The sequence below is a fragment of the Pipistrellus kuhlii genome, unplaced genomic scaffold (genome assembly GCF_014108245.1).
Source record: "Pipistrellus kuhlii isolate mPipKuh1 unplaced genomic scaffold, mPipKuh1.p scaffold_m20_p_8, whole genome shotgun sequence".
Lineage (NCBI taxonomy): Eukaryota > Metazoa > Chordata > Mammalia > Chiroptera > Vespertilionidae > Pipistrellus > Pipistrellus kuhlii.
Genome location: NW_023425584.1, coordinates 44,364,480 through 44,389,068, shown reverse-complemented (window position 1 = coordinate 44,389,068; position 24,589 = coordinate 44,364,480). Strand labels below are relative to the sequence as shown.

At 45.7% G+C, this 24,589-nt stretch overlaps 1 protein-coding gene across 4 annotated transcripts in view; it reads left to right on the top strand.

Moving 5' to 3' along the window:
* TBC1D9 (TBC1 domain family member 9) overlaps positions 1–24,589 on the top strand; it is a 93,716-nt gene that overhangs the window by 51,884 nt on the left and 17,243 nt on the right. For 2 of the 4 annotated variants that reach the window (XR_006740738.1, XM_036423668.2), the window contains exons 4-16: positions 811–1,039; positions 1,481–1,742; positions 3,854–4,061; positions 8,340–8,546; positions 9,444–9,614; positions 10,467–10,617; positions 13,497–13,711; positions 16,084–16,201; positions 16,473–16,758; positions 17,057–17,186; positions 18,792–18,890; positions 19,046–19,114; positions 22,493–22,733. Coding sequence is in view for 2 of the 4 variants with exons in the window: in XM_036423668.2 (XP_036279561.1) it covers positions 811–1,039; positions 1,481–1,742; positions 3,854–4,061; positions 8,340–8,546; positions 9,444–9,614; positions 10,467–10,617; positions 13,497–13,711; positions 16,084–16,201; positions 16,473–16,758; positions 17,057–17,186; positions 18,792–18,890; positions 19,046–19,114; positions 22,493–22,733 (2,386 nt within the window). In the remaining 2 variants the exon portion in view is untranslated. Of the gene's footprint in view, positions 1–810; positions 1,040–1,480; positions 1,743–3,853; positions 4,062–8,339; positions 8,547–9,443; positions 9,615–10,466; positions 10,618–13,496; positions 13,712–16,083; positions 16,202–16,472; positions 16,759–17,056; positions 17,187–18,791; positions 18,891–19,045; positions 19,115–22,492; positions 22,734–24,589 lie in introns of those variants that run through there. The other 2 variants (XM_036423669.2, XR_004985586.2) reach the window with 2 other exon arrangements.

Here is a 24,589-nt window from a genome sequence, read left to right as displayed (position 1 = left end):
ACAAAGTGAAATTCAAGGGAGCATTATTTTTTTTTTTTTTTTTTTTTTTTTTACCAACAGATATGTGTAGAAGCCAGTTTATAGGGAATTATGGAGGAATTGGATAACAATAAAATGGCCTCTCAAGCTACTCAAATGATTAGACAGTAGAGTTAGCTAGTCACTTTCTTAGCAAATATTTCATTTTCTGTCCAGCTGACCTAAGTTTTGCTCTTATATTCACCTCTTTTCTTCTTAAATGGATGCTTGTTCCTTTTCTCTAAGTTCCCTAATACTATTCATGGCCCCGAGACAGTGGGTTTGTGACCAAATGTCAGTTAGTGACATGCCTTCTGGTCTATCTTTCCTTCCTTGTCCAGTCATGATGAATTTTTGTTAATTTTTGAGAAAGGCAGAAATTGACCTTTGGCATAACTATCACAATAAGCTAGGAAAATCAGTAGAACTATGAAAGTCTTTACATTTCCTCTTTTATAAGGTAAAATTATGGGTTTTATTCTAAGTAAACTTATTAACAAAACGATTAGCACCAAAAATAAATACACCTAAAAGAAATTAAGAAAAAGGTGATTAGCAAAAATAAACAGATAATACAATCTATATTGTTATTTTGAAAATATTTTTGTACACAAATACTACTTGTTAATTGGCTTAGAATTCTGGGGTTGCCTTTGAAGAAAATGTATCAGTTTAAAAAAATGTAGTCTTGGAAATTGTTGTTTTTTTCCTTCCCAGTATGTACCGCGTACAGAAAACAGTAGCTTTATTCATGGTAATACCGCTGTATGCTTTTGTTTCATCCCTACGTAGGGCATCATTGCAGAGTATAACAAAATCAATGATGTGAAGGAAGATGATGACACCGAGAAGTTTAAAGAGGCCATTGTGAAATTCCACAGGCTGTTTGGGATGCCCGAGGAAGAGAAACTCGTCAACTATTACTCCTGCAGCTACTGGAAGGGGAAAGTCCCCCGTCAGGGTTGGATGTACCTCAGTATTAACCACCTTTGCTTTTATTCTTTTCTTATGGGAAGAGAAGGTAAGTTGTCTAGGATTTCAGAGGGAAGCTTAGGAAATTCTACTGAGGTTTGCCCTGAACTCATAAACCACATACCAAAATAAATACCAAAAATAAATCTATAGTTATGACTGGGTCAGCATTGCCTTGTAACTATTTAACAAGTGAATCATTTTCAGTTCAATATTTGTTTTTTAAAAAAAAATGTGTCTATTAAGTAATAAAGATTCACCAAAGGCATAATTAATTTAGTAAACATGGACTTAAATTGGCAATAAGTATGAACTCGGAATATATGTGGTTTGCCTTGGTCTCTTATAACTAACAAACCAAACAATAATAGATGTGGACACGCAGATGCTAAGGAGTTCAGGGCACCTGGGAGTCGGGGTGTGCAGTTGCAGTATCTCAGGGGGGTTTTAAGGAGCCGGGAGCTGACGGAGCCTTGCCCCCTGTGCTCAGCCAAGCTGGTGATCCGGTGGGTGGACATCACTCAGCTGGAGAAGCGCGCCACACTGTTCCTGCCCGACGTGATCAAAGTGAGCACACGGTCCAGCGAGCACTTCTTCTCCGTGTTTCTCAACATCAACGAGACCTTCAAGCTAATGGTGCAGCTCGCCAACATCGCCATGAGGCAGCTATTGGATAACGAGGGATTCGAACAGGATCAATCCCTGCCCAAGTTGAAAAAGAAATCTCCTAAAAAAGTGTCTGCTCTAAAACGGTAGGTGCCAGAGACAGAGTCTTACAGACTTTGGAAACAAGAAAACCATCACAAAATGTAACATTTTCTGAACAACTCAAGGGTTGTTGGATGCTTTCTTGTTAGAGATACCAAAGTGGAAAAGGCTGCCTGCAGCACTCTCAGCTCAGGAAGTGAGGCGGAGGTGACCGGCTCCAGCACAACCTGGCGGGAGCTTTTCTGGACCCGAGGGCACACACGTGGGAAGATGGGCAGAGGGTAGGAAAGGCCTCTCAGTGGAGACTGCGAGGAGCTGGGGGGGGGGGGGGGGGGGGGGGGTGAGCTTAGTGGTAGTGGAAGCTGCCCCTGCAGATTCCCAGCAGAGGGAAAAGCACAGAGAGAAGGAAGTCCATCCCATGTCTGGAAGGCGGCAGGGCATGGGGGAGGAGAGGCTGCTGAGAACCTGGAGGCCTGGATGTGGGTGCAGAGCTAGAGAGACAGTGAGGGAAACGTTGATGCTCTGTAGTGTGACTGTACACATGGAACTGCCCTACACTGAGGTGGGGAATGAGAGAGGGATGAGCATGTCCAGGGATGTGAGAGCTCAGTTCTGATCCTGTCCAGCAAATTGCCTGCAGGACATCCAGGGGATTGGACTAGTAACACATGGAATTTGAAGTCACTGGCTTACAGCTGGTAGTTGGAACCTGACAGATGTCACCACCATGAGTGTCTTGGGTGATTTGAGTCATGTTTCAACAGAGTGGTGGAGGATGAATGGGGTTATTGCAGTGGTTTAAATAGCAAGTGAAAGGAAGGAAAGAGAATTAGGCAAGGATAGATGGCTTTAAAAAAAATTATTTGGTAAAGGAGGGGCATTGCCCTCTTTAGAATCTAGATGATTTGAATACAGGTTAAGAAGGGAAGAGTGGATGAAGGTAAGTGCAGATAGGGGTATAGGAGGGTAGGTGCAGGGACAGAAGGAAAAGAGATAAAAGTAAAAGAAAACAGTAACTTTAATATGTGTGCCGAGACCACTCCTTTTGAGACAGGGAAAGGAAGGAAGACTAGTAGGGATGGAGGTAATTTTGGAGATGGAGGGAGGGAACTCCTACCTAGCTTCAAGAGGCTAAGGTCAGGTAGAGTTTGAGGGGAGAGGTTTTAACAACCTATATCACATGGGTTAAACACAAGGCCCGCGGGCCAAATCCGTCCCACCAGGCCTTGCAATGTGGCCCGCACCGTGCTGTCATCACTACACTCCGCTGCGTTTCCATCACAATGACAGTTTATGACTGTTCAGTAAACCATTCGGCCCGCGATTTAGGCTGGATTTTAGATTTTGGCCCCTTCTCTGATTGAGTTCGACACCCCTAACCTATATGGAAGAAAGTCGGGGTGGGGGAAGGTGTGTGTGGAGAAAGATTGTAGTCAGAGGACCCAGCTGAGGCTGTGGAAACGAGTTGTCCATGAGGTGGGTTATTCCTATATTTCAGGCCGTTTTGTTGTCTACAGAGGGTGGCAGTGAGATCAGCAGACTCAAGAGGCTGGTTGGCATCCTTACTAGGTCTTTCTTAAAAGATACCCTCCCCCCAAGTGGCGCTGGATACGTGTCAATGTAACAATCTCTTTAGAAATTATTGTTTTCGTTTAGAAAAAGAATGCATTTTCTGTGCAGGCCTAGTTTCCTAATACTCTTGAACATTTTCAGATATTGGGATTATAAAATGACTACAGAAAGGATCTAACTGTATTAAGATAATTTTATTATGCTTTTGGGTCATAGGCTGGCATGAGCGCCAATAGTAGGCCAAAAAGGTAGGGATAAATCCAGCAAGACTGGGGAGGAGAAAGGTGGGCTGGGGACCCTCCGTGGCTGCATCATTTAATAGGGGTGTCGAACTCAATCAGAGAAGGGGCCAAAATCTAAAATCCAGCCTAAATCGCGGGCCGAATGGTTTACTGAACAGTCATAAACTATCATTGTGATGGAAACGCAGCGGAGTGTAGTGATGACAGCACGGTGCGGGCCACATTGCAAGGCCTGGTGGGACGGATTTGGCCCGCGGGCCTTGTGTTTGACACATGTGATTTAGAAGGTATTGAGACGTTCCTGTTGCGTGATGTGAGTTATTATTATTATTGCTTTCCAGCGATCTTGACGCCAGGGCCAAGAGTGAGAGGTACCGTGCGCTTTTCCGGCTGCCCAAAGATGAGAAGTTAGATGGCCACACAGACTGCACCCTCTGGACCCCATTTAACAAAATGCACATTTTGGGGCAAATGTTTGTGTCCACAAATTACATCTGCTTTACCAGCAAGGAGGAAAACTTGTGTAGCCTCATTATCCCGCTGCGGGAGGTAAGCCTCAGGTGAAACGGATTTTTAATTTTCATTTGTGATACTTTTCTGTGTGAACCAGGAAATATTTGCCAGAAGTTGGCTGGCTTTTCACCGTAAGTGAATGTTCGTCATTCTGTAGTGGAACCTGCCACCCTTTCATGTGTTGCCATTGATGTGAGTGGTGGTGGGACCTCACTCCATCCGCTGAGCCTAACTGGAAATCTCATTCTTACCCAGGTTTGGTGAGGCCCATGGACCAGGAGATGTGACTGCCATTGAACGATAGATTGTACAATATATTTGGAGTGGTGAACACACACTACAATACGCAGATGATGTATTATAGAAATGTGTACCTGAAACCTATATGATTTTATTAACCAGGGTTAGCCCAATATAGTCAATAAAAATGAATAAATAAATAAACAAAAGTGCAATAAAAAAAAAGAAAGACAGGTAGATAGTTAGACTCACAGATCCCACTGAGAGGGACCACAAGGGCCACTTGGCTAAGTACCAGGCAGGCAAAGGGAACATGGGAAACAGCGTGGAAGAGTCTTTGTTGTGGTCTCCAAGGGAAGGGACGGAAGAGGCAGGGGTAAGCAGGCTGGTGTGAATAATGTCAGTGGATTCTGGGGTGTAGGCGCTGTTCCTAGTTATCTGATATCTGGCTCTGAGGCAATGAGGGCAGGTGAACTGTGAGCCTGAGTGCGAGCTGGGTAGAGGAGGGGGTCTGGCTATGGGCTCTGGTGGGGTGGCTTGCAGAGGAAAGGCCTGTTCCAGGAGAGTCTCTGGGAGTCGTCTAACTCTGGAAAGGTGGTCCTACCAAGGTCTGCAAGGCTCCAAGACGTTAAAGCATCAAATACAGAAACTGGAACATGTCGTCGTTCCACCTGGCTCATAGCCTGAGGGCAGCTTCGTCTGAAGGACAGGCCTCGCTTGTGAATCCAAAAGCCAGGTGTTCAGTTCTGGCCCTCCGATTCCCTGCTCTGAAAGCACCAGTGCTGAGGCCAGCCCAGATCTGCCAGTCTAAATCTCTGCAAATTCTAGAATCTGCATTATGATCAAGTCCCAGGCTGGCTCTCATGTACAGTCAAGACAAAGCAGCAGTCGTATTGCATGTGGGTGGAGGCAGGTTCTGTCGTGTCTGCACAGGGTGCTCCTGTGGCAGCCTGGCGTGAGGTCTGGGCTTGAGAAGGAGCTCCTGGTTAGGGCATCACGGGCTGGCAGACCTGCAGTTTCTAACCTGGAAACTTGCAACCTCCCCTAGCCCTTTCCTAGAAGTGAAGGTGGTTCACTCAGAGAGATATTAACAGTGGAGCCCTAGCCCTCACTAATGGAAGAAGCAAAGGACTTAATGCAGTTTTTATTACCTTTTGGTAACTATGATGACAAAGCTGATGGGTGGGGCCTCCACTTCCCCATCCTCTTTCCGGAATCTGTCTGAGTAGATAGTGGTCTCTGTGGATTGAGTACTTTTAGGAACTGAGTTAAACTGACGGATTAGCTAGGGCCTCCATGGGAATGTTCAATCCTGTTTGGAATGGACATTATTAGCATTAGCTAGACTAGCAATTGGCTGGAGATTATTAACATATATTAACATATCTAGACGTAAGGTACACCTGGTCAACAGATGGTCAATGATTACACAGAATCAGGTTGCTGTAAATTTTTTGTTGTTAATCCTCACCCAAGGATATTTCTTCCATTGAATTTCAGAATGGAAGGGAGGGAGAGACAGAGAGAGAGAAACATTAGTGTGAGAGAGACACATTGATTGGTTGCCTCCTGCATGCATGGAGCCAGGGATGGAGCCTGTAGCAAAGGTACGTGCCCTTGACCAGAATTGAACCCATGACACTTCAATCCATAGGCTGATGCTGTAACCACTGAGCAAAACTGGTCAGGGCACGTTGCTGTAGATTTTGAAGAAACTTCTAAGGCAGCAAAGCCAGAGGATAAAGGGAGCTGATCAGATTCCTCATTTAGATAGAGATTCCAGATGAAACCCACCCTCCCCTTTTTAGTCATACATTTCCTTTTGAATGTTCCATATTAAACACTGAGTTTAATGAAGCTCCAGTCTACTTTATAACCCACGGTAATGCAAATGTGTTTCATTAAATTGTAGAATACTCGAAGGTAGCCAGTACCTTTTCCTGGAGGCACCAAGCTCATGGGATACAAACCTACTAGAATTCATTTGATGACAATATTTTGTAACCCACGTTGAGCGAGCATTCATAGGTGTTTAGGTGGGGGTTGCTGGTGGTTTCTGTACTCAGGATCCTTCCAGATAAAGGACTTTCCACTGATCAAGTTCCGCATGTCTCTCTGGGTTTTAGGTACAGAGCTTAAACCTTTCATTCCCTTGGCGTCTGTCACTTAATTCTGACACCTGGTGCCCAGAAATAAACTTGTTGTGAGAAAAACTTGTTGTAAGCTTTTACAGGTCTTTTAAAAATAGGCATTGTTTGACTTTTTTCCTAAGTGCCATGGGAGACTCCTGTTCATGATAAGGAGGGTTTTTCCTGTTTCTCTAGCCTCTTTTTTTTTTTTTTTTTTTTGCTTTCAGGAAAAAAGAACGTTTTTATGTGTAGCTCTGGGAATCACAGGATTCCATTAAAAAATATATCTCTTAAAAAAAAAATATATATATATATATGTGTGTTTATAAAATCTGAGCGCAGAAGTCAGATCCTGGTCTGGTTATGACCACTTTGCACTTGGGCTGTGAACTTCTTAGGCCAGTGGTCGGCAAACTGCGGCTCGAGAGCCACATGCGGCTCTTTGTCCCCTTGAGTGTGGCTCTTCCACAAAATACCACGGCCTGGGCGAGTCTATTTTGAAGAAGTGGCATTAGAAGTTTAAATTTTAAAAATTTGGCTCTCAAAAGAAATTTCAATCATTGTACTGTTGATATTTGGCTCTGTTGACTAAAGAGTTTGCCGACCACTGTGACTTAGGCAACGCCAGTAGGTTTTTAGCCTTGAAAGGAAGAGGAAAGTTTTTCAAGTTCTGCTTTGAAGGAAATTGTATTTCACATGAAAATGCTGATGAAGAGGTTAAAGTTGGACCTGTCTAAACTGCTTGCAAGTACAGTAGAATGAAGAGGAGGAGGGGAGCTTTAATTATTCAGTCAGAATCACTGCAATTAAGCCGTTTATCTAGGGCTTGCCTTGAGGTTTTGTGTGTTTTTTTCCTAACGTGCTAAAGAAAATAATTTCTAATGCGCTTATTCTTGTTTCCAATTGATGAAAATCCTATTATAAACCACCAAATGTATGTCTTCAGCTCAGAGCTAAAACAGATGTCTCCCTGCTGTACTCCTCTCCACACACCCCCACACCACACCATCTCCTAGTGCAGATGGGGTTGCAGTTAAGCCGCTTACATCATGTCTGCTCAGAACTGAGTGAAGCCTGCAAAGCCCTGGAGTCTGAGGGAGACGGTTGAAGGATTGCCTGTGTTCTGAAAACCACCCTAACACTGAGCTGGGAGAAAGGACCCAGCGTCAGGGCTGCTTTCTGTCTCATATGCATAATGCAGCAGCTAGGAGTTCTCTCCTTGATGGCACCATGAAATTTTAATGAAAATCAGAGAATTCCTTCACAGGGTTTCTCAACCTTGGCACTGTGATCGCCCTGGGCTGGACCGTGTTGGGGGGCAGGCTGTCTGTAGCATGCCTGGCAACATATATGCTTTGCATGTATGCTAATCCGAGAGAAAGATGGCCTCCACCTACCAGATGCCAGCCCGATCCTCCACTGTGACAACCAAAAATGCCCCCAGAGCCTAAACCAGTTTGGCTCAGTGGATAGAGCGTCAGCCTGTGGACTGAAAGGTCCCAGGTTAGATTCCGGTCAAGGGCATGTACCTTGGTTGCAGGCACATCCCCCGTAGGGGTTGTGCAGAAGGCAGCTGATCGATGTTTCTCTCTCATCGATGTTTCTCTCTATCTCTCTCCCTTCCTCTCTGTAGAAAATCAATAAAATATATTAATATATATTTTTAAAAATGCCCCCAGAGGTAGCCCATTGTCTCCTGGAGCATAAAATCACTCTCAGCTTAGAAGAAACGGTTTAGAAAAAACAGCAAGATGGTTCTAACTTCTGGTGTGAGCTCCAGTTTGAATTGGTTGGAACAGAGTCGGCGAATCTGAATTTGGCTCAATAAAACAAGCATGGTTCCCATAGGACGTCAGAATGCTGTGACCTTTCTTTAGTGCTGACCAGGAGCTGCTATTGGAGATTCCTGGAGAAGTAATGATCTCTGGCTCCTGTTTCTTTTCAGGTGACAATTGTAGAAAAGGCGGACAGCTCCAGCGTCCTCCCCAGTCCTCTGTCCATCAGCACCAGGAACAGGATGACCTTCCTGTTTGCCAACCTGAAAGACAGAGACTTTCTGGTGCAGAGGATCTCTGACTTCCTGCAGCAGACGACCTCCAGAATATACTCGGACAAGGAGTTTGCAGGGAGCTACAACAGTTCGGACGATGAGGTTCGTGGAGGACACCTTGGGTGTTTTGGTTTGTCCTATGTATTTGGGGTGTTCACCTTCTTGCCTGTTTTGATTGACCTTTGAGCTTGGCAGCTGTGCTAAGACACACCACCTATCCTGATGCCCAGAGCAATATCTCATTTAATCTCATGGCGTTTGTATTTGGGACCATAATGCTGGGCAGAACCTTATAGATAACCTTATAGATATCCTCTCATTTTACGGTTGAAGAATGATGAAGTCATTCATCCTGGTCCAAGTGACTCTGGTCCATAGAGTGACATTGTTGGGGATGGTACAGAGGCCACTAAATGAAGTCTCAAGCCTGAAATACAGCATCATTATGATGATTTTACTTTATTATGATTAGATGCATATTGTGTCCCTTTTGAATTACACCTGGACCAATATCCAGGGAACCTGCAGCCCCTAAAACCGTGTCATTTGCTCAAGTAACAATGTGAGTTACTGGCAGCTAAAACATATTGTAATGGTGATGAGCTCACAGGTATCATCTTTGGCCCTGTCACCTGCCCCAAGCTTTGGTGGGAATTTTGGAGGCACCAGAAACCAGAAGAAGGGAAGGAGGCCATTCCATAAGCAGATGATTCAATCACAGCATGCTTTGCACATATGCTAATTCCAGAGGTAAATGGCCAGTTTGTTGCAAAAATACAGCTGAGATACAGGGAACACCTATTTTGAGGACTGCAGTTCTAAAGCCTATAGCCCATGCACCTGTCTAATTCCCACCGAAATGCTGACTTGCTGCCTTTCTTCTGTTTCTTCACAAAGCAAGAAACTTCTTGAACCATGGCATGGCTTTTGTTCTCTGTAGAGGACGCTGAAGGGTTGCTGCCCAAACCTTAAGTGTCTCGTTCCTCTCTGCGACTGCAGGTGTACTCTCGGCCCAGCAGCCTCGTTTCCTCCAGCCCCCAGAAAAACTCGAGCTCGGACTCTGAGGGAGAGCGCCAGTTCAACCTAAATGGCAACAGCGTCCCCACGGCCACACAGACCCTGATGACCATGTATCGGCGGCGGTCTCCTGAGGAATTCAATCCGAAATTGGTGGGTCCCTCCTGCTCTCCCCCAAAACTTTCTATAATAGATAATTACCATTTAAAAATATCTATAATAATAAAAGCGTAATATGCTCATTAGAAAGGATGACCTTCCGTATGAAGCCAGGGCGGTGAGGGCTGAGGAAGAGGCAGCCACTGCGGCGGTGGTGGCCTAGCCCCTTGCACAAATTTTGTGCATCAGGCCTCTAGTCTATCTACATATATAAAAGTCTAATATGCAAAGTGTTCCCTCCAGAGTTGGACTAGCTAGGAGTTGGATCACTCACTATGATGTGCACTGACCACCAGGGGGTGGCAGGGAACGAAGGGAGGCCCCAGCCAGCAGCTGCTATGGACCCTACCCATGCATGAACTTTGTGCACTGGCCTCTAGTTTTTCAAGTAAAAGCGAACTCATATCTATGTAAATAGATATTTTCTTGTATGTTAAGCAGAGCTTGTCTAAAAGTATCATTATGTTTCAGAGTGGTTTTTCATGGATGGTGATGAGTTCTAGAGGGTATAGGTGGCATTTCACTGCTGTTTAAGTCAATGATCATATAAGTTCTTAGTGCACATTTAAAAAACTTACTTGCAGTTGGAGGCATGGTCATAAAGCCATTACTATCATCTGCATTCTGCTGACCATCTCCAAGAAGAGGAATTCTGACTCGGGGCCAGAAGGCATCGTGACGGGACCACAGGACATGATAGATGGGCCCAATTAGGGAAGGAGGCCAGAATGTCTGAGTCCTCCCTTCTCAGGAGTTCTGTCCAGAACTTGGCTCTGTTTGCAAAAGGGACCTCTCACCATCCCCAGAGTCCTTTGGGATGTCGTCATGCGTCATTATCCCTTTCAGGCCAAGGAGTTTTTGAAAGAGCAAGCCTGGAAGATTCACTTTGCCGAGTATGGGCAAGGCATCTGCATGTACCGCACAGAGAAAACCCGGGAGCTGGTGCTGAAGGGCATCCCAGAGAGCATGCGGGGCGAGCTCTGGCTGCTGCTCTCAGGTAAGAGGGCTGGGCGGGCCCGGGCCTCCCCGTCACCCTCTGTCATGCACCAGAGTTCTTTCAAAGATGCAAACCCCAGTGCAGAGCTAACTCTTTCCTGGCCAGAGCATTGAAGTCCCTTAATAAAAACACAGGACACGTATTCAGCGACTCAACTGTCAGAGCCACCCCTTTTGACGAGATCGGGTGCGTTCAGGGTGGTATGGCCGTAGACAGAGCCACCCCTTTTGAGTCCTGGTAACCTCATCTATTATTTACTGACATTGTTTTAGGGGGGCTGGGGGGGAGAAGAACTAGAGTATCATTCTCTGTGGCTTTGGGAGTCCTTTTCCTTCCCCTGCTGTGTCATTGATTATGTTGAAATGCAGAGCAGTGTGGAGAGGGAGGGGATGGGAGGAGTAAGGAAGCCTTGTCCTTGATTTTGCCACCGACTGAATTCACTGGTTTTCCCTGGAGTCGGAGGAGAGACCAGAGTCTGCACAGATCACACTTCTCCTCCAAGCTGGAGGTGTCAGGAAGGTCAGGGGACAGGTCATGCACCATAGGACCGATGTGTCCACTTTTTCTGATCCAAGCCATGCTCATGCCCAAACATAACCTGGCCAGGTCAAACCTGGGAGCCCTGAGCCCAGAGGTCCTCCCAGCCCCACCCTCCCAGCCTGGTCCCTCACAAACATCAGGGCCTTCCCTCGGGGGTCACCAGCCTTGACCATATAGGTCAGGTGCTCTGCTCGGATGGAGGCCTGAAAGGTGCTCATTCTAAACAGGTGGGTGTGAATATTTTTATTGGAACCCAGGGCGGTCCTGTTCTAGTGCTATTATAAAGACCTTTCATTTAAAACATGAAAAAATTAAAAGAGTTTCCAGACTTACAGGAAAGTCTTTATAAAACAACAACCGCATAGCCTTTACATAGCTTTTAAAAGCAGATGTAAATGGTGATTACCCATAATGAGATGTAGTATCAGCATCTCAGAAGTAGGACAGGTAGGATCTAGGAAAATACCTGTTTTATGTGAAAGTTGCTTGGCCTATCCTCATTTACAGGTCTTTTTTTTTTTTCTTTTTTTCTTTTCCCCTCGGCCTTATGTAGACCTGCCATTGCTCCTCATTTAGAAACTCAAATTTGAGTCAACTTCTCTTTAATCGCAAACCCAGCCCACGCCGACCCTGACTGTCCAGCCTTCCGCCCTTCTGGGGTTTGGCGGACCTGTCTCCCTGACAACCTGATTCAGATTGCTGGCAGAGTGATCAAAAAATTCCATTTCCGTCTTCCTTATTCAGATTGGGAGTTATTTATAGCACGGCTCAGATGAAAATGAAACTTGAGAGGAGCGTCAGGAAGCAGCACACGCAGCACTCTGTTGCGGAGACATGTAGGCACAGTGTTTTCTCTAATGGGATGAGCTCCAGGAGGCAGAGGGTATAAAACAGCCCCCATTTTCAGCCTGCCCGCTGGGGGTGGGGTTCATGTGGAAGCCAGCTTGCCCATTGGGAGAGAGCCCAGCTCCTAGCAGGGGAGCCCCACCTGCTTCCCATGACCCTTAGGGACCCTGACAAGGACCCGGCTCAGTGTCCCTGCTGTGAAGGGAAGTGCAGGCCAAATGGCAAGTCAGCCTTGCAGATCACCCTTGAGAACAGAGCGAAAGCCAGTGTTAAGAAGCTGTCTGACAGGCTTTTCCAGGGCAAGTGTGAGGGTAAGGCTGGGCTCTGGGTGACCTTCAGGGACAAGGACTGGGTCAGCACAGTGCTCTAATTTCTAAATAGTAAAATACAAATGAATATATGTATATTCATTTGTATTTTACTATTATATATATTTATATATATATATAAAATGTCTGTATTCACATACACATTATATAATGTATATGTGTGTAGATAGTTTGCATACATTTATATCATATATATTTTATACTTATGTATAAATTATATTTATGTAACATATAGGAAAGTATAGTTTATACTTACATAAATACACAATTATGTTTAGGTTTAGATATTTGTATACAGGGTTTTTCTGTCTTCAAAAATTTTTATGTTTATTTTTTTAAATAAATCTTTATTGTTCATATTATTACAAATATTTCTCATTTTTTCCCCCCTCCATTGCTCCCCTCCACCAGGTTCCCACCCCACCCTCTGCCCTTTCCCCACTCCCCATTGTCCTCATCCATAGGTGCACAGGTTATATTCACTCCCCTTTTCCCAGAGAATCATCAGTTCACTCCAGTCTTCAAGAAATTTTAAACGGAAGTCTCTCAGCCCACCTCTGCATGCCCTGCCCAGCCTCTGAGGACTCCCATCCATAGCCGCCATTCCCTACTGCTGGGAATGCCCTCACCACCCCAGCAATTTAAAAAAATCCCTCCACATAGTTTACGACCTCCTCTCCACAGGGCTTCATACTCGTCAGTATGGCTATTTAGGCCCCTCAGAGCTGCCATTTCAGTAAAGTTTTCAACTTGTTTTGAGAGGCAAAGACCTGTTTTTGTCAAGTGCAATCTTCAGGAAAACCCCCGTCAAGTAAAAGCAGAGCTGCTGTGTTCGAAGGAAGGGCCAAACCCCCAGCCTGGCTTACTCTGATTTCCTCCCTCCTCTGCTCGTTAGCGACCCCGCAGGGTGGTCTGTGGAAGGTGCTCAGAACACAGTTTTTAGGCCTCCCTCCACGAGATGGGGCTTGTACATAGCCAGCTTCCTGTGGAGCTTAGACAGGAGACCCCTCTCCGTGTCCTGGGCTAGCCATGATGGCAGCACACCACACCACCTCGGGGACTTACTGCTGTTTCCCTGGTGCCCTTGGAATGGCTGGGGGAGTGAAGAGGTTCGGGGGGTGAGGTGAGGCAGGGCTTCCATTTTTGACGTGGTGTATTTCCCAGGTGCCATCAACGAGAAGGCCACTCACCCTGGGTACTACGAAGACCTCGTGGAGAAGTCCATGGGGAAGTACAATCTCGCCACGGAGGAGATCGAGAGAGACTTGCACCGCTCCCTCCCAGAGCACCCAGCCTTCCAGAATGAGATGGGCATTGCGGCTCTGAGGAGAGTCTTAACGGCTTATGCTTTCCGAAACCCTAACATAGGGTACTGCCAGGTAAACGTCACAGATGGTTTGTACTAATGGTGTTACCAGCTAGGAAGTAAGAAGAAAAAAGACTTTATGGTCATCAGCGCTATCACTTCACTGCACTAGGGTTTCTTGACCTTGGCACTGTTGGCATGGTGGGCTGGATACTTCTTTTTGTGAGGCTGTCCTGTGCTTTGTAGGATGTTTCATAACACTTCTGTTTATTTTATTTTATTTTATTTTATTTTACTTTATATTTATTTAAAAAATATATTTTATTGATTTTTTTACAGAGAGGAAGGGAGAGAGATAGAGAGTTAGAAACATCGATGAGAGAGAAACATCGATCAGTTGCCTCCTGCACATTCCCCACTGGGGACGTGCCCGCAACCAAGGTATATGCCCTTGACCGGAATCGAACCCAGGACCCTTCAGTCCACAGGCCAATGCTTTATCCACCCAGCCAAACTGGTTTCGGCAACACTTCTGTTTAATGACATGTTTGACAGTATCTAGCTACTAAATGCCAGTAGAATCTTTCAGTCGCGGCAATCGGAACATCTCTAGACTTTGCCAAATTTCCCCTACAGAGCAAAATCTCCCTGGTTGAGGACCACTGCCCTGAGCAGAGGAGCCAGGAGACAAGAATGCCCTGACTAGTCACCACCATCTAGCGGGTGACCTCAGAAAGTCCCTGGGGCCACTCTGATCCACTCTCATCCTGGGGTAGCAGAGAGCATGCCTGAGCACCAGGCCTCTACTCCTGCATTCTGGGTCCCACAGTGCTCCTACTTTTGCATCCTCCTAAGCAATTGTGACCTTGAGAAGATAACTTTTATATGCTATGGTTATAATTAATACAGTACATATTATAATAAGTGCTAAATTTGACTAAAAAAGTGTTACTCCACATACCAACTACAATGATCTCTTGTACTAGTATACAAACCACAATCAAGAAAGGTCCAAGAGAATGTGACCTTTAAGTTTTAAAGGCCACATAGAGAAGCCTTCTCTGGCCAATCATTTAAAAGCTAAAGGCTTAATTCCTACACACACACACACACACACACACACACACACACACACACTACAGGTATCCTTGTACTGCATTTTATTTATTTGAAAGCACAATTTAAATATACTCCCAAAATTGATTAATTAACCTTCACACCTTTATTCTGTCTCTCTGACACCAACGTAAGTCCTGTGTAACGTGTTACCACTGTGTCCTCCCCATCACCTCTCAACCTTCGCCCCCAATACCTAAACTTCACCCCCCAATACCTAGTCCACAGCCAACTACAAAGTAGACCCTTAAAAAACAAAAAACAAAAAACTTACCTTGACTGATAACTGGCTAGGCCAGTCATGTCATGACCTAGAATCGTCTGGCTAATTCTCAAGTGGAATTTTAGTGATGATTTCACTTGGGAAAATATTGAGTAAGACTTACTACAACAAAGAGCCTATTAGACCAGAATTCCTTTTTTGGCATTTATATTATAGAAATCTGATGAACAATTACTGGTTTCTAGAAGATCAAAGAAGTACAGGAATTAGTTGGCTCCTGATAGAATGGAGTTAATATCTATCTTTTGATCATTCTCTTTTTAATTAAGAAGACTATTAAAGTAGTTGAGATTGTCTCCTTAAGAGCTATCTGATAATATCTTTTAATAAAGCAGGTTACTCTAGAATGTAAGTCACTGGTATTCAGGACCTTCCTTATCCAGATGGGAATAATAGGCCAGGACTCTTAAGTTTAAATGGTTTCATTGTTCTCAGAGGAGAACCTTAAGCCACGTGTACCTGGTTATGGAAACCATTAGGATAGATTCAGAAGCTTTGTCAAATAGTCTCCAGGCAAATTTTTGAAGGAGGGTTTGCCTGTCTCTCTGTGAATATTGGTGTTCCTGAAGACCCTTTATACTATAGGCCAAGGACTTAAATGGTTTTACATATTTTTAAAAGTGTAAATTTTTATTAATTTCAGAAAGGAAGAGAGAGAGTGTGTGTGAGAGAGAGGGGAAGGGGGAAAGAGAGAAACATCAATGATAAGAGAGAATCATTGATTGGCTGCACGGCCTATACTGGAAATCGAGCATGCAATCAGGGCATGTGTCCTGACTGGGAATCCAACTGTGACCTCCTGGTTCATAGATCGACACTCAATGACTGAGCTACTCTGGCTGGGTGGTTTTACATTTTCAAAGGATTGTAGACAACATAAAACTCCAAAGAACATGTGTGTGTAGCTTGCAAAGCCTTTAAATATTTCATCTGGCTTTTTACAGAAGAAGTTTGCTGGCCCCCGTGAGACTAATTCAGTCGTTGTTTGGGTTAACAAATGACTTACTTGCTAAAATGTGTTGGATGACATCTCTCCGTGCTTGTAGGCCATGAATATTGTCACCTCGGTGCTGCTGCTTTATGCCAAAGAGGAGGAGGCTTTCTGGCTCCTGGTGGCCCTGTGTGAGCGCATGCTTCCCGACTACTACAACACCAGAGTTGTTGGTAGGTGGGGACGGACTTACGTTTTCCTCCGCATCTCATCAGGAACATCTCATGTGTGTGTTCTTACAGCCCTGATACCGGCCAGAACACAATTCCCAGCCACCCATTAAGCAAGAAAGTTTCAGGCTACCCCAGTTTTCCACAATGGGAACCAGAGAGGGCTTACTCCGATATAGATTGTAGACGGTTAGACAGGGTCTGCGTCAGCACCAGTGCGAGCCGTTTGCTTGGGTGCGTCAGTGAGAAGGGGCCTGCGTGTCCTCCGCTGCAGGTGCGCTGGTGGACCAGGGCGTCTTCGAGGAGCTGGCGCGAGACTACGTCCCCCAGCTCTACGACTGCATGCAGGACCTGGGCGTGATCTCCACCATCTCCCTGTCCTGGTTCCTCACCCTGTTCCTCAGTGTGATGCCCTTTGAGAGCGCGGTGGTGGTGGTGGACTGTTTCTTCTACGAAGGAATCAAGGTGATATTCCAGCTGGCCCTGGCTGTGCTGGATGCCAATGTGGACAAACTGTTGAACTGTAAGGACGACGGGGAGGCCATGACCGTTCTGGGAAGGTAGTGTACGAAGGCTCCTGCAGCACCATGTCTGGATCTTCCCTGTGCTTTTGTTTCCTCCTGGGTTTCCTGAGTCTTAACTGGCTGGGTGGGAATCATCATGCCCGCTTCCCTCGGTCAGCTGATTATTCATTTTCATATGCTTGGTTTTTAGAAGTTAGGGGAATTTTGCTTAATTAAGGGAATGACAGTCTTTTGTTTCCAAGTGCAGAGTTTGCAGAAAATGTGTGAACTGAAATGGGAGAATCCCAGCGTAGCCTCCTGGTGACTTAGCCTCCTGACTCGTTTCTTCTTCCAGGTACTTGGACAGTGTGACCAATAAAGACAGCACCCTGCCTCCCATTCCTCACCTCCACTCCCTGCTTAGTGATGATGTGGAGCCTTACCCCGAGGTGGACATCTTCAGACTCATCCGAACCTCCTACGAGGTAAGACTCGCTACCTGGCTCAGGGTCACTTCCATTGCTGACCCCTGGGTGTACCTGCTCCCTTTGACCTGCTGAGAACTAGTTGCTGGAGCAAGTACCTACCTTCCAGCTAACAGCTTTGAGCCGCAGAGATGGACACTGAATGGGGTCCATGACTTCTCCTGGCTGTAATACCAGGGAGCAGATGGCATGACGGGTTCTCACCCTCCAATTCTTATTCCCACCCTAAAACCTGGTTGAGTGGCAGCTCAGATCAACTCTGGGTGGACCGAGATGGGGCGGTTGAGAGCAGGCCTGGGGAGGTTGACCTGCACACACCAGTTCACCACCTATTCTCATGCCAAGTACTAGGTCTTCTCTGAAGTAGCTAAGCCAATCCTCTTCAGTCCAGGCCACATAGAATACCCTGCACCATCTAGAGAAGAACCAACCCTGTGAAGCCTCTAGGATTGCTGGGCCTAATTGGGAAGCTGCCTTCTGGCCCACGGTGACTCCTCAACCTGGTCTTGAATCACAAAGGAGCTGCTCAGGGTGAAGGAACCAGTGTCATGTGTCTCATAGCATCTGGTGGTTTATGAAGCTCCTAGGACTCAGTACCCGTAACTCCTCATGGTTTATCTTTTTTTTTCCCCCCCCTACTTAACCTTTGATTTGGTGGCTTTCAATACTTTCAAATCACTTAAAAAAAATTTTAAGCTAATTTTTAAAAATACATAAATTCATAGGCTCCATTGCAGACCAATTCCATCTGAATCTCTGGCATAAGGCCAACAATAAGCATTTTTTTTAAATAAGTTTCCCCAGCTGATTCCAGTGCCCAGGGAGGGCTGAGAGTCACTGCCCTAGTTGCAGAATGGGGCCGCTCATCACAGAGCCGATGATAACCTGGTTTGGATGGACGCATGACACCAGAGTCTCACCACACATTTATTTCTGTGCTTCGGGATAATCAGCCTGGAGAATAGAAAAGTAGGGGAGATACTGGAGCACATTCAGCTCTGAGACCTAGTCAAGCACTGCCCTTCTCTCCCCCTCCTTCCTCCCAGCTTGTCAGGAGGTTGCTCTGATATGTTGATATAATTTCTCATCAATTTCTGGTGAGGAGAGATGATAGCTTTATTCATAAATGCCTCGAGGGGGAGAATCTCTCTCATTGTGTACCCTCCCCAGCCCCCACTGGGAGGGATTGTAGTGACAGTTGGACAAACAGTTTTCCTTTGGGTGGGCCTGTGGGTGGTATTCTGCAGCTCTAGAGAGTTACCCAGAAGGAAAAGACGAAGTCCCAGCCTCAGTGGACTCAGACACCGAGGTGACCTTTCTGGGCCCAGGACACAGTGAATTACTCCGCAGCAATGAACATGAACAATTTGGATAAATCTTGCAGTCATGATACTGAGTGAAATAAACCAGAACCAAAAGAGAACATTCTGTACAATTTCATTTATGTGACGTTGGAAAAAAAAAACACAAACAAACAAAAAAAACAGAGCTTCCTAATGTTCCAGATGGCTCATGTGTGTCAGGATTGTGTCCCATCAATCCTGCAGACACCACACTGGGTGCTTCAGCAGGTTTCTCAGAGGTGCCAATCTGGCTCTCTTCCAGAAATTTGGAACGATCCGGGCAGACTTGATTGAGCAGATGAGATTCAAACAGAGACTGAAAGTGATCCAGACACTGGAGGACACCACCAAACGGAATGTGGTGAGTCCTTTTGGAACCAGTCTGTGGCCTCTTCCTCGCACTCCTGCCGGCTCAGAAATCCCCGCTGACACACTGGCCATGGCTTAGAAGACAGAAGCTTGCCCAACTTGACATGTTGGAGTTTATGAAACTGGTTGTATTTGTTCTTTTTGTAGGTGCGAACCATTGTGACTGAAACGTCCTTTACCATCGACGAACTAGAAGAACTCTATGCTCTTTTCAAGGTGAGCTTCCAAGTAAATTTGTGTGCATTCAGGGGATAAAAAAATTCACTTTAATAATTAAATTCTACATTTTTCTGTTACATTTTTTAAGGGAAAGCCTGAGTTATAGTTAGAGCTTCCTATTTATGCACATAAAAATGGAATACTAATATAAAAAATAAACATATTCTTCTAATGCATTTAAGTAGATAGTTAACACATATAAAATATAACATTTTATCTCCATATAACGTTTTATCAATTTCCTTAGACTTAGTACTTTTAGGGGTGCACAAAAGTAGGTTTACAGCTGTACACAAAACAGTTTATTCTTATATTATTCTAATCATAACCTGCATGTCTTTTTCCATTTGAACCTACATTTTTGTGATTTCCATTTCATAATTCCAGACCAGAAAATATAATGTTATTGAAGTAAAGTAATGCAGATTTTTTTTCTTCAGAAAAAAAATAGTTTAGTCATAGCTATCATTATCAACATCTTAGGTAAAAATGTGCAATTGATAGGGGGAAAAAATTAAAAGATATCTTTTATGCAGGTACCAACTTTATCACGCTCTCTCACTGGGTAGCTTGTATACGGTGTCTTTTACTGCCAGAAATACACTTGGCTGTATTGAGGACGATAGAGTTAGTACAGGAACAGCCCTGGCCAGTGTGATTCAGTGGTTGGAATGTCGGCCCGCCCACCAAGGGTTTGCAGGTTCAATTCCCAGTCAACAGCATGTACCTTGGTGTTGCAGGTTTGATTCCCAGCTCAAAGGTACGTAGTATGAGAACAAACCATAAAGGCACAGACATAAAGGTCTGAGTTGAGTATGAATCATTTAGAATCAGAATGTGATAGCTGTATTGGGATGTTCTACTTATTTTAGTTTCACTGATGTCTGATCCCTGTAGGTGCTTCAAACATGTATATTGAGTACAGAAGTAAATGGTGATTAGTTATCAATCTGGTACACACTTTACATGCTTTGGATGTGGGCACAGAGAGATTGAGGCTTCATAGTTGGTTAGTGGTGTGCTCTGTCCATCCAGCCCTATGACCCATAGGGTGGACAATGGCGCCCCCATCAGCCTCCATTCAGCACTTGAGAGTGAAGTCTCCATAGTGTGCCATTGACCCATATTGCTAAACCCCTGCAGCTAATCACTTGGTGTAAGTGGTTATCCGTAAGAAAAGGGTCCCTCTTTGATCTTAAAGGAAAAAGATAATGATCTAAGTTGAAGCAAAACAAAAAAATATATAAGATCTTTGAATACTAACTGGCATTAATTTATTAAACACTTATGGAGACATGACTGTGTGTCAGACACCCATCCTACCAGACCCTTCAGCTCTTCTGGGAAGTAGGGGAAGGGAGGGTCCCTATAGCTTTAGGTAAAGGTAAGATGCCATCCTCTCCAAGGCATGTACTGTTGGGATTTGGGCTAAAACTTGTTGGAAAAGGTGAAAGGCTGCCACCCTGACACAGATTTGGTTGAAAATGTGGTCCAGACCCCTTTGCCCTAGTTTCATTTGAACGTTTTCCAAATTCATCCCTTTGGTTCTTTTCAATCTCTGCGCCCTGTCCCCAGATGATGGGCTGTGGGATCTCAGCCCAGAGCAGGGCGATGATGATCTTCACGGCTTGTCTTTCCTGAGGGTTATGAGCACTGTGAAAGTGTCTCTACCACATTCAGGCTGGTTCCAAAGTCCCTTGTGTGCCTTAGTTAGGAGGAAACCAGAGGCCCGGTGTGTGAATTCGTGCACGGGTAGGGTCCAGCCAGCCTGCCCTCACTGGGGCCTATCAGGGGCAGGGCCTGCCAGGAGAAGGAGATGTGGGAGGTTGATCACCTGACCCCACCCCCTGGTCGAACTCCTGGTGGAGGGGACAATTTTCAAACTAGCCTTTTATTATATAGGATGCCCTGGGTAACCTTTATCCACGGACATCATTCAGGTAAAGGGGACCCCTCCCAGGGATGTGTCATCAACATGTGCCACCCAGAGATGGGCATCACTGGTGATAGATCAGGGTACAGGGCAACCCCTGAGACTTCAGCCTCCACCTCCTTCCCTCTGATATCACCCCTGCCTCTGCCTGTAGCCAGGAGTGCGTCCTCAAGCCCCAGTGAAGTACCACAGCCTTTCAGTATTCTCCCAAGACTACATTGCAGGAAAGCTGGTTTTGCCTCTTTTCTCCACCTCTTCTTCCTCTTCTCATCCCTCCTCCTACTCCCCTCTTTTCTAGATTCCCAGTACACTACTGTGATAAAGACATTGCTCTTCTTTGCTCCTTTGTAAGTGAGAGCAAAATGGAATTGCTACACACTCACAATAGACTTCCTCCCCACCTTTTCAGAACCTCTGGGCGAGGGGGAAGGAACTGTTCTGAAAGTGCTTTGTTCTGTGGTAATATTTATACATGTTTATAGTGAAATAGTAAAACAGGGAATTAAAAATGCAGCCCCGTCTTCATGGCCATTCCTCCCCCACCTACCACCCAGCACTAACACGTGTGTGTGTGTGTGTGTGTGTGTGGTGTGTGTGGGGTGTGTGTGGTGTGTGGAAGTGAGGAAGGCGGATTCTTCGGTTCTTCTAGTCCTGTCTATATGTTTTATCTTTATGGTCTTCCTAGAATAAGCATCTATTTCTTCCACAATCAATATGACCTCAGGAGGAGAGAGGCTGCCTCTCTTCCAAGGACGGAAACAGGAAGCTCTCTCCTCTCCTCCCCACAGTGCCTCCTCCCCATCCCTGCTCTCAGCTATTTCAGATGAGTGAGAGGGGAGGGCCACCCTTTCGCAGCTTGAATGCTGTGTGGCTAGGACGATATTGTGTGATTTTGGTGGCCAGGAAGCAGAGGGTTTATGGGACAGTAAATTATGAACTGGGACACAGAATGTCATTATGGGCGGCTTTGGCTAACGGGTTGGATGACCTGTGTGGACCACTTGAGCCCAGAAAGCAAAGTGGTCACGTGGCCTAAATGACGGATGCTTTTCAGGTTAACATTCTCTTTGTTTCTTTTAAATAAAAATAGTGTTCATCTTCAAGGGAGTTATTTCTTAAAATGCTTGGAGGGTGTGTATAAGAGGAAGAAAATGGGGGTGGGGGTTCCCTTTCTTTCTTCACCTACTACAGTAACTGAACCAGATCTTTCATGTCGATGTTAACTGCAGAGATGGTTGCCATGGAGCTCAGGCAGTTGCGGGAGGTTCAGGTGGAGATAGAACAGAAGTAGAAGACAGAGGTGCCCTGAGACCAGAGCAATGCCCCGGGAGGTGCCCACGGATTGGCCAGAACCCTGTTTCCAAACGTGAGGGCCGGCCTTTTCTCCTGGAACCTGCTCTGAGACGCAGTCCTCTGAACTGTCCTGCCCTTTGTGTTTTCAGGCAGAACATCTCACCAGCTGCTACTGGGGCGGGAGCAGCAACGCGCTGGACCGGCACGACCCCAGCCTGCCTTACCTGGAACAGTACCGCATTGACTTCGAGCAGTTCAAGGGGATGTTTGCACTCCTCTTCCCCTGGGCCTGTGGAGCTCACTCCGACGTGCTGGCCTCCCGCCTGTTCCAGTTACTAGACGAGAACGGAGACTCTCTGATTAACTTCCGAGAGTTCGTCTCTGGGCTAAGTAAGGATGTGATGTGGCTGCATGACCTGGGAGGGCATGATGGGTGGTGACGCCTGTGGTGCGCAGTGCTGGCTGGCCCCAGGGCCACAGCCCTCACTGCCTCAGAAGATTGGGGTTAGAGAGCGGAGCGGCACATTTTAGGGCTTGCAAACTGATTGTAAAACTCATTTTGAGCTCATGAATATACTATTATTAAATCATTGTATTTGACATTAGATAGACCCCACTGCTAGTTAAAATATATATATATATATCAGAGAATTGGCAAGACAATAAAATGCCAACCTAAACACTGAAACCCCAGACCATGATAACTTTACAGGAGAAAAAGAAATGTTTGGGCAGACTGCTTTTCTTTGACCAAGAAAATTTATTTTTATTATGTATAAAACTAGAGGTCCAATGCATAAAGATTCGTGCAAGGATGGGCCTTCCTTCCCCTGGCTGCCGGCACCGCTTTCACCCTGGCCAGAGCCGCCTTTCCACCTTCCCATGCTGCCCGGAGACCCAGAGAGACTGGGCTGGGGTAGTGTGGAATGCCTGCGTCCTTCGCCATCCCAGGCCACCCCGGTGCCTGCATATGCAAAATAACCTGCCATCTTTGTTGGGTTAGTTTGCATAATCACTCCTGATTGGCTGGTGAGCATCATAAAAGTACAGTAAATTAGCATGTTACTCTTTCATTAGTGTAGATGTTTCATTAAATTTCATAGAAGCATTTAATGATTTTTTTTAATTTTTTTAATACATATTTATATATCTTTATTGACTTCAAAGAGGAAGGGAGAGGGAGAGAGAGATAGAAACATCAATGATGAGAGAGAATCACTGATTGCCTCCTGGAGGTTCCCTAATGGGGACTAAACCCGAAACCCAGGCATGTGCCCTTGACTGGAATCAAACCTGGGACCCTTCAGTCTGCAGGCTTACGCTCTATCCACTGAGCCAAACCAGTGGATAATGATGTTTTTAATAAAGGCCTGAGAAAACCACACAGCTTCGCAGTCTGCAGGGCAACCTTTTCTCTCGTTAGCAGGGAGGAAGGACCATGGCTCAAGAGAACGCACCCCCACCTCTCACCAGCAGTGTGTGGCTTCCGCCTGGCAGCCTTGCTGTCTGACCTGCTCACTGCCCTCTATCCTAGTGGACTCTCTTTCACTTGGCATTGAGGGGAAAGGCCACTTCGTAGTTGAGCTTGGCCGACAGATATGAGTTGTGGGTATAGCAGGCATTGTCAGGCTGCCAGAATGAGATAAGAAGGAGAAATGTTCACCCAAGAAGGATGAAGGTGGCAGGCACAGAGCCACTGTTGGTTCCAAAAGGGCCCTGAACCTTTCAGAATAGTGACTGGAAGGCTGAAAGGCCCGAGAAAGCTGATGGTCTCTAAACAGGCAAAGAGGTGTAGGTGAGGTCATCTTAGGTAAGAAAAAATTACTTGTGTAAAGTGCTCATCAGTATGGGGACATGAAGGAACTAGCCGTGGTGAAGGGCAGGCACTGTTCTGATGCTCTGGGCTTTGTCCTTAATCACTGCATCCAGACAGCAGCCCTTTGAGGAAACAGCAGTAACGATGTCTAACGTTTACACAGCTTTGACTCTGAGCCAGGCCTTGCCCTCATGCTTCCTGTGCATTTCAGGTGCCTAAAGGACACGGCTAAGCTGTAGTTCAAACCCAGGCCTCCTGGAGGCACAGTGTGTGCTGTTACTATTACTACCTGCGTGCTTATTATTAGATTTCTCATTTTCAGTTAAGGAAATGGAAGCTCAGAAAAGTTAAGTAACTTGCTGGGACATTTATCTGTTATTGAACTCAACTGGACGCACAGTTAGCACACGCTGGGCCCAGTGTTTGTATG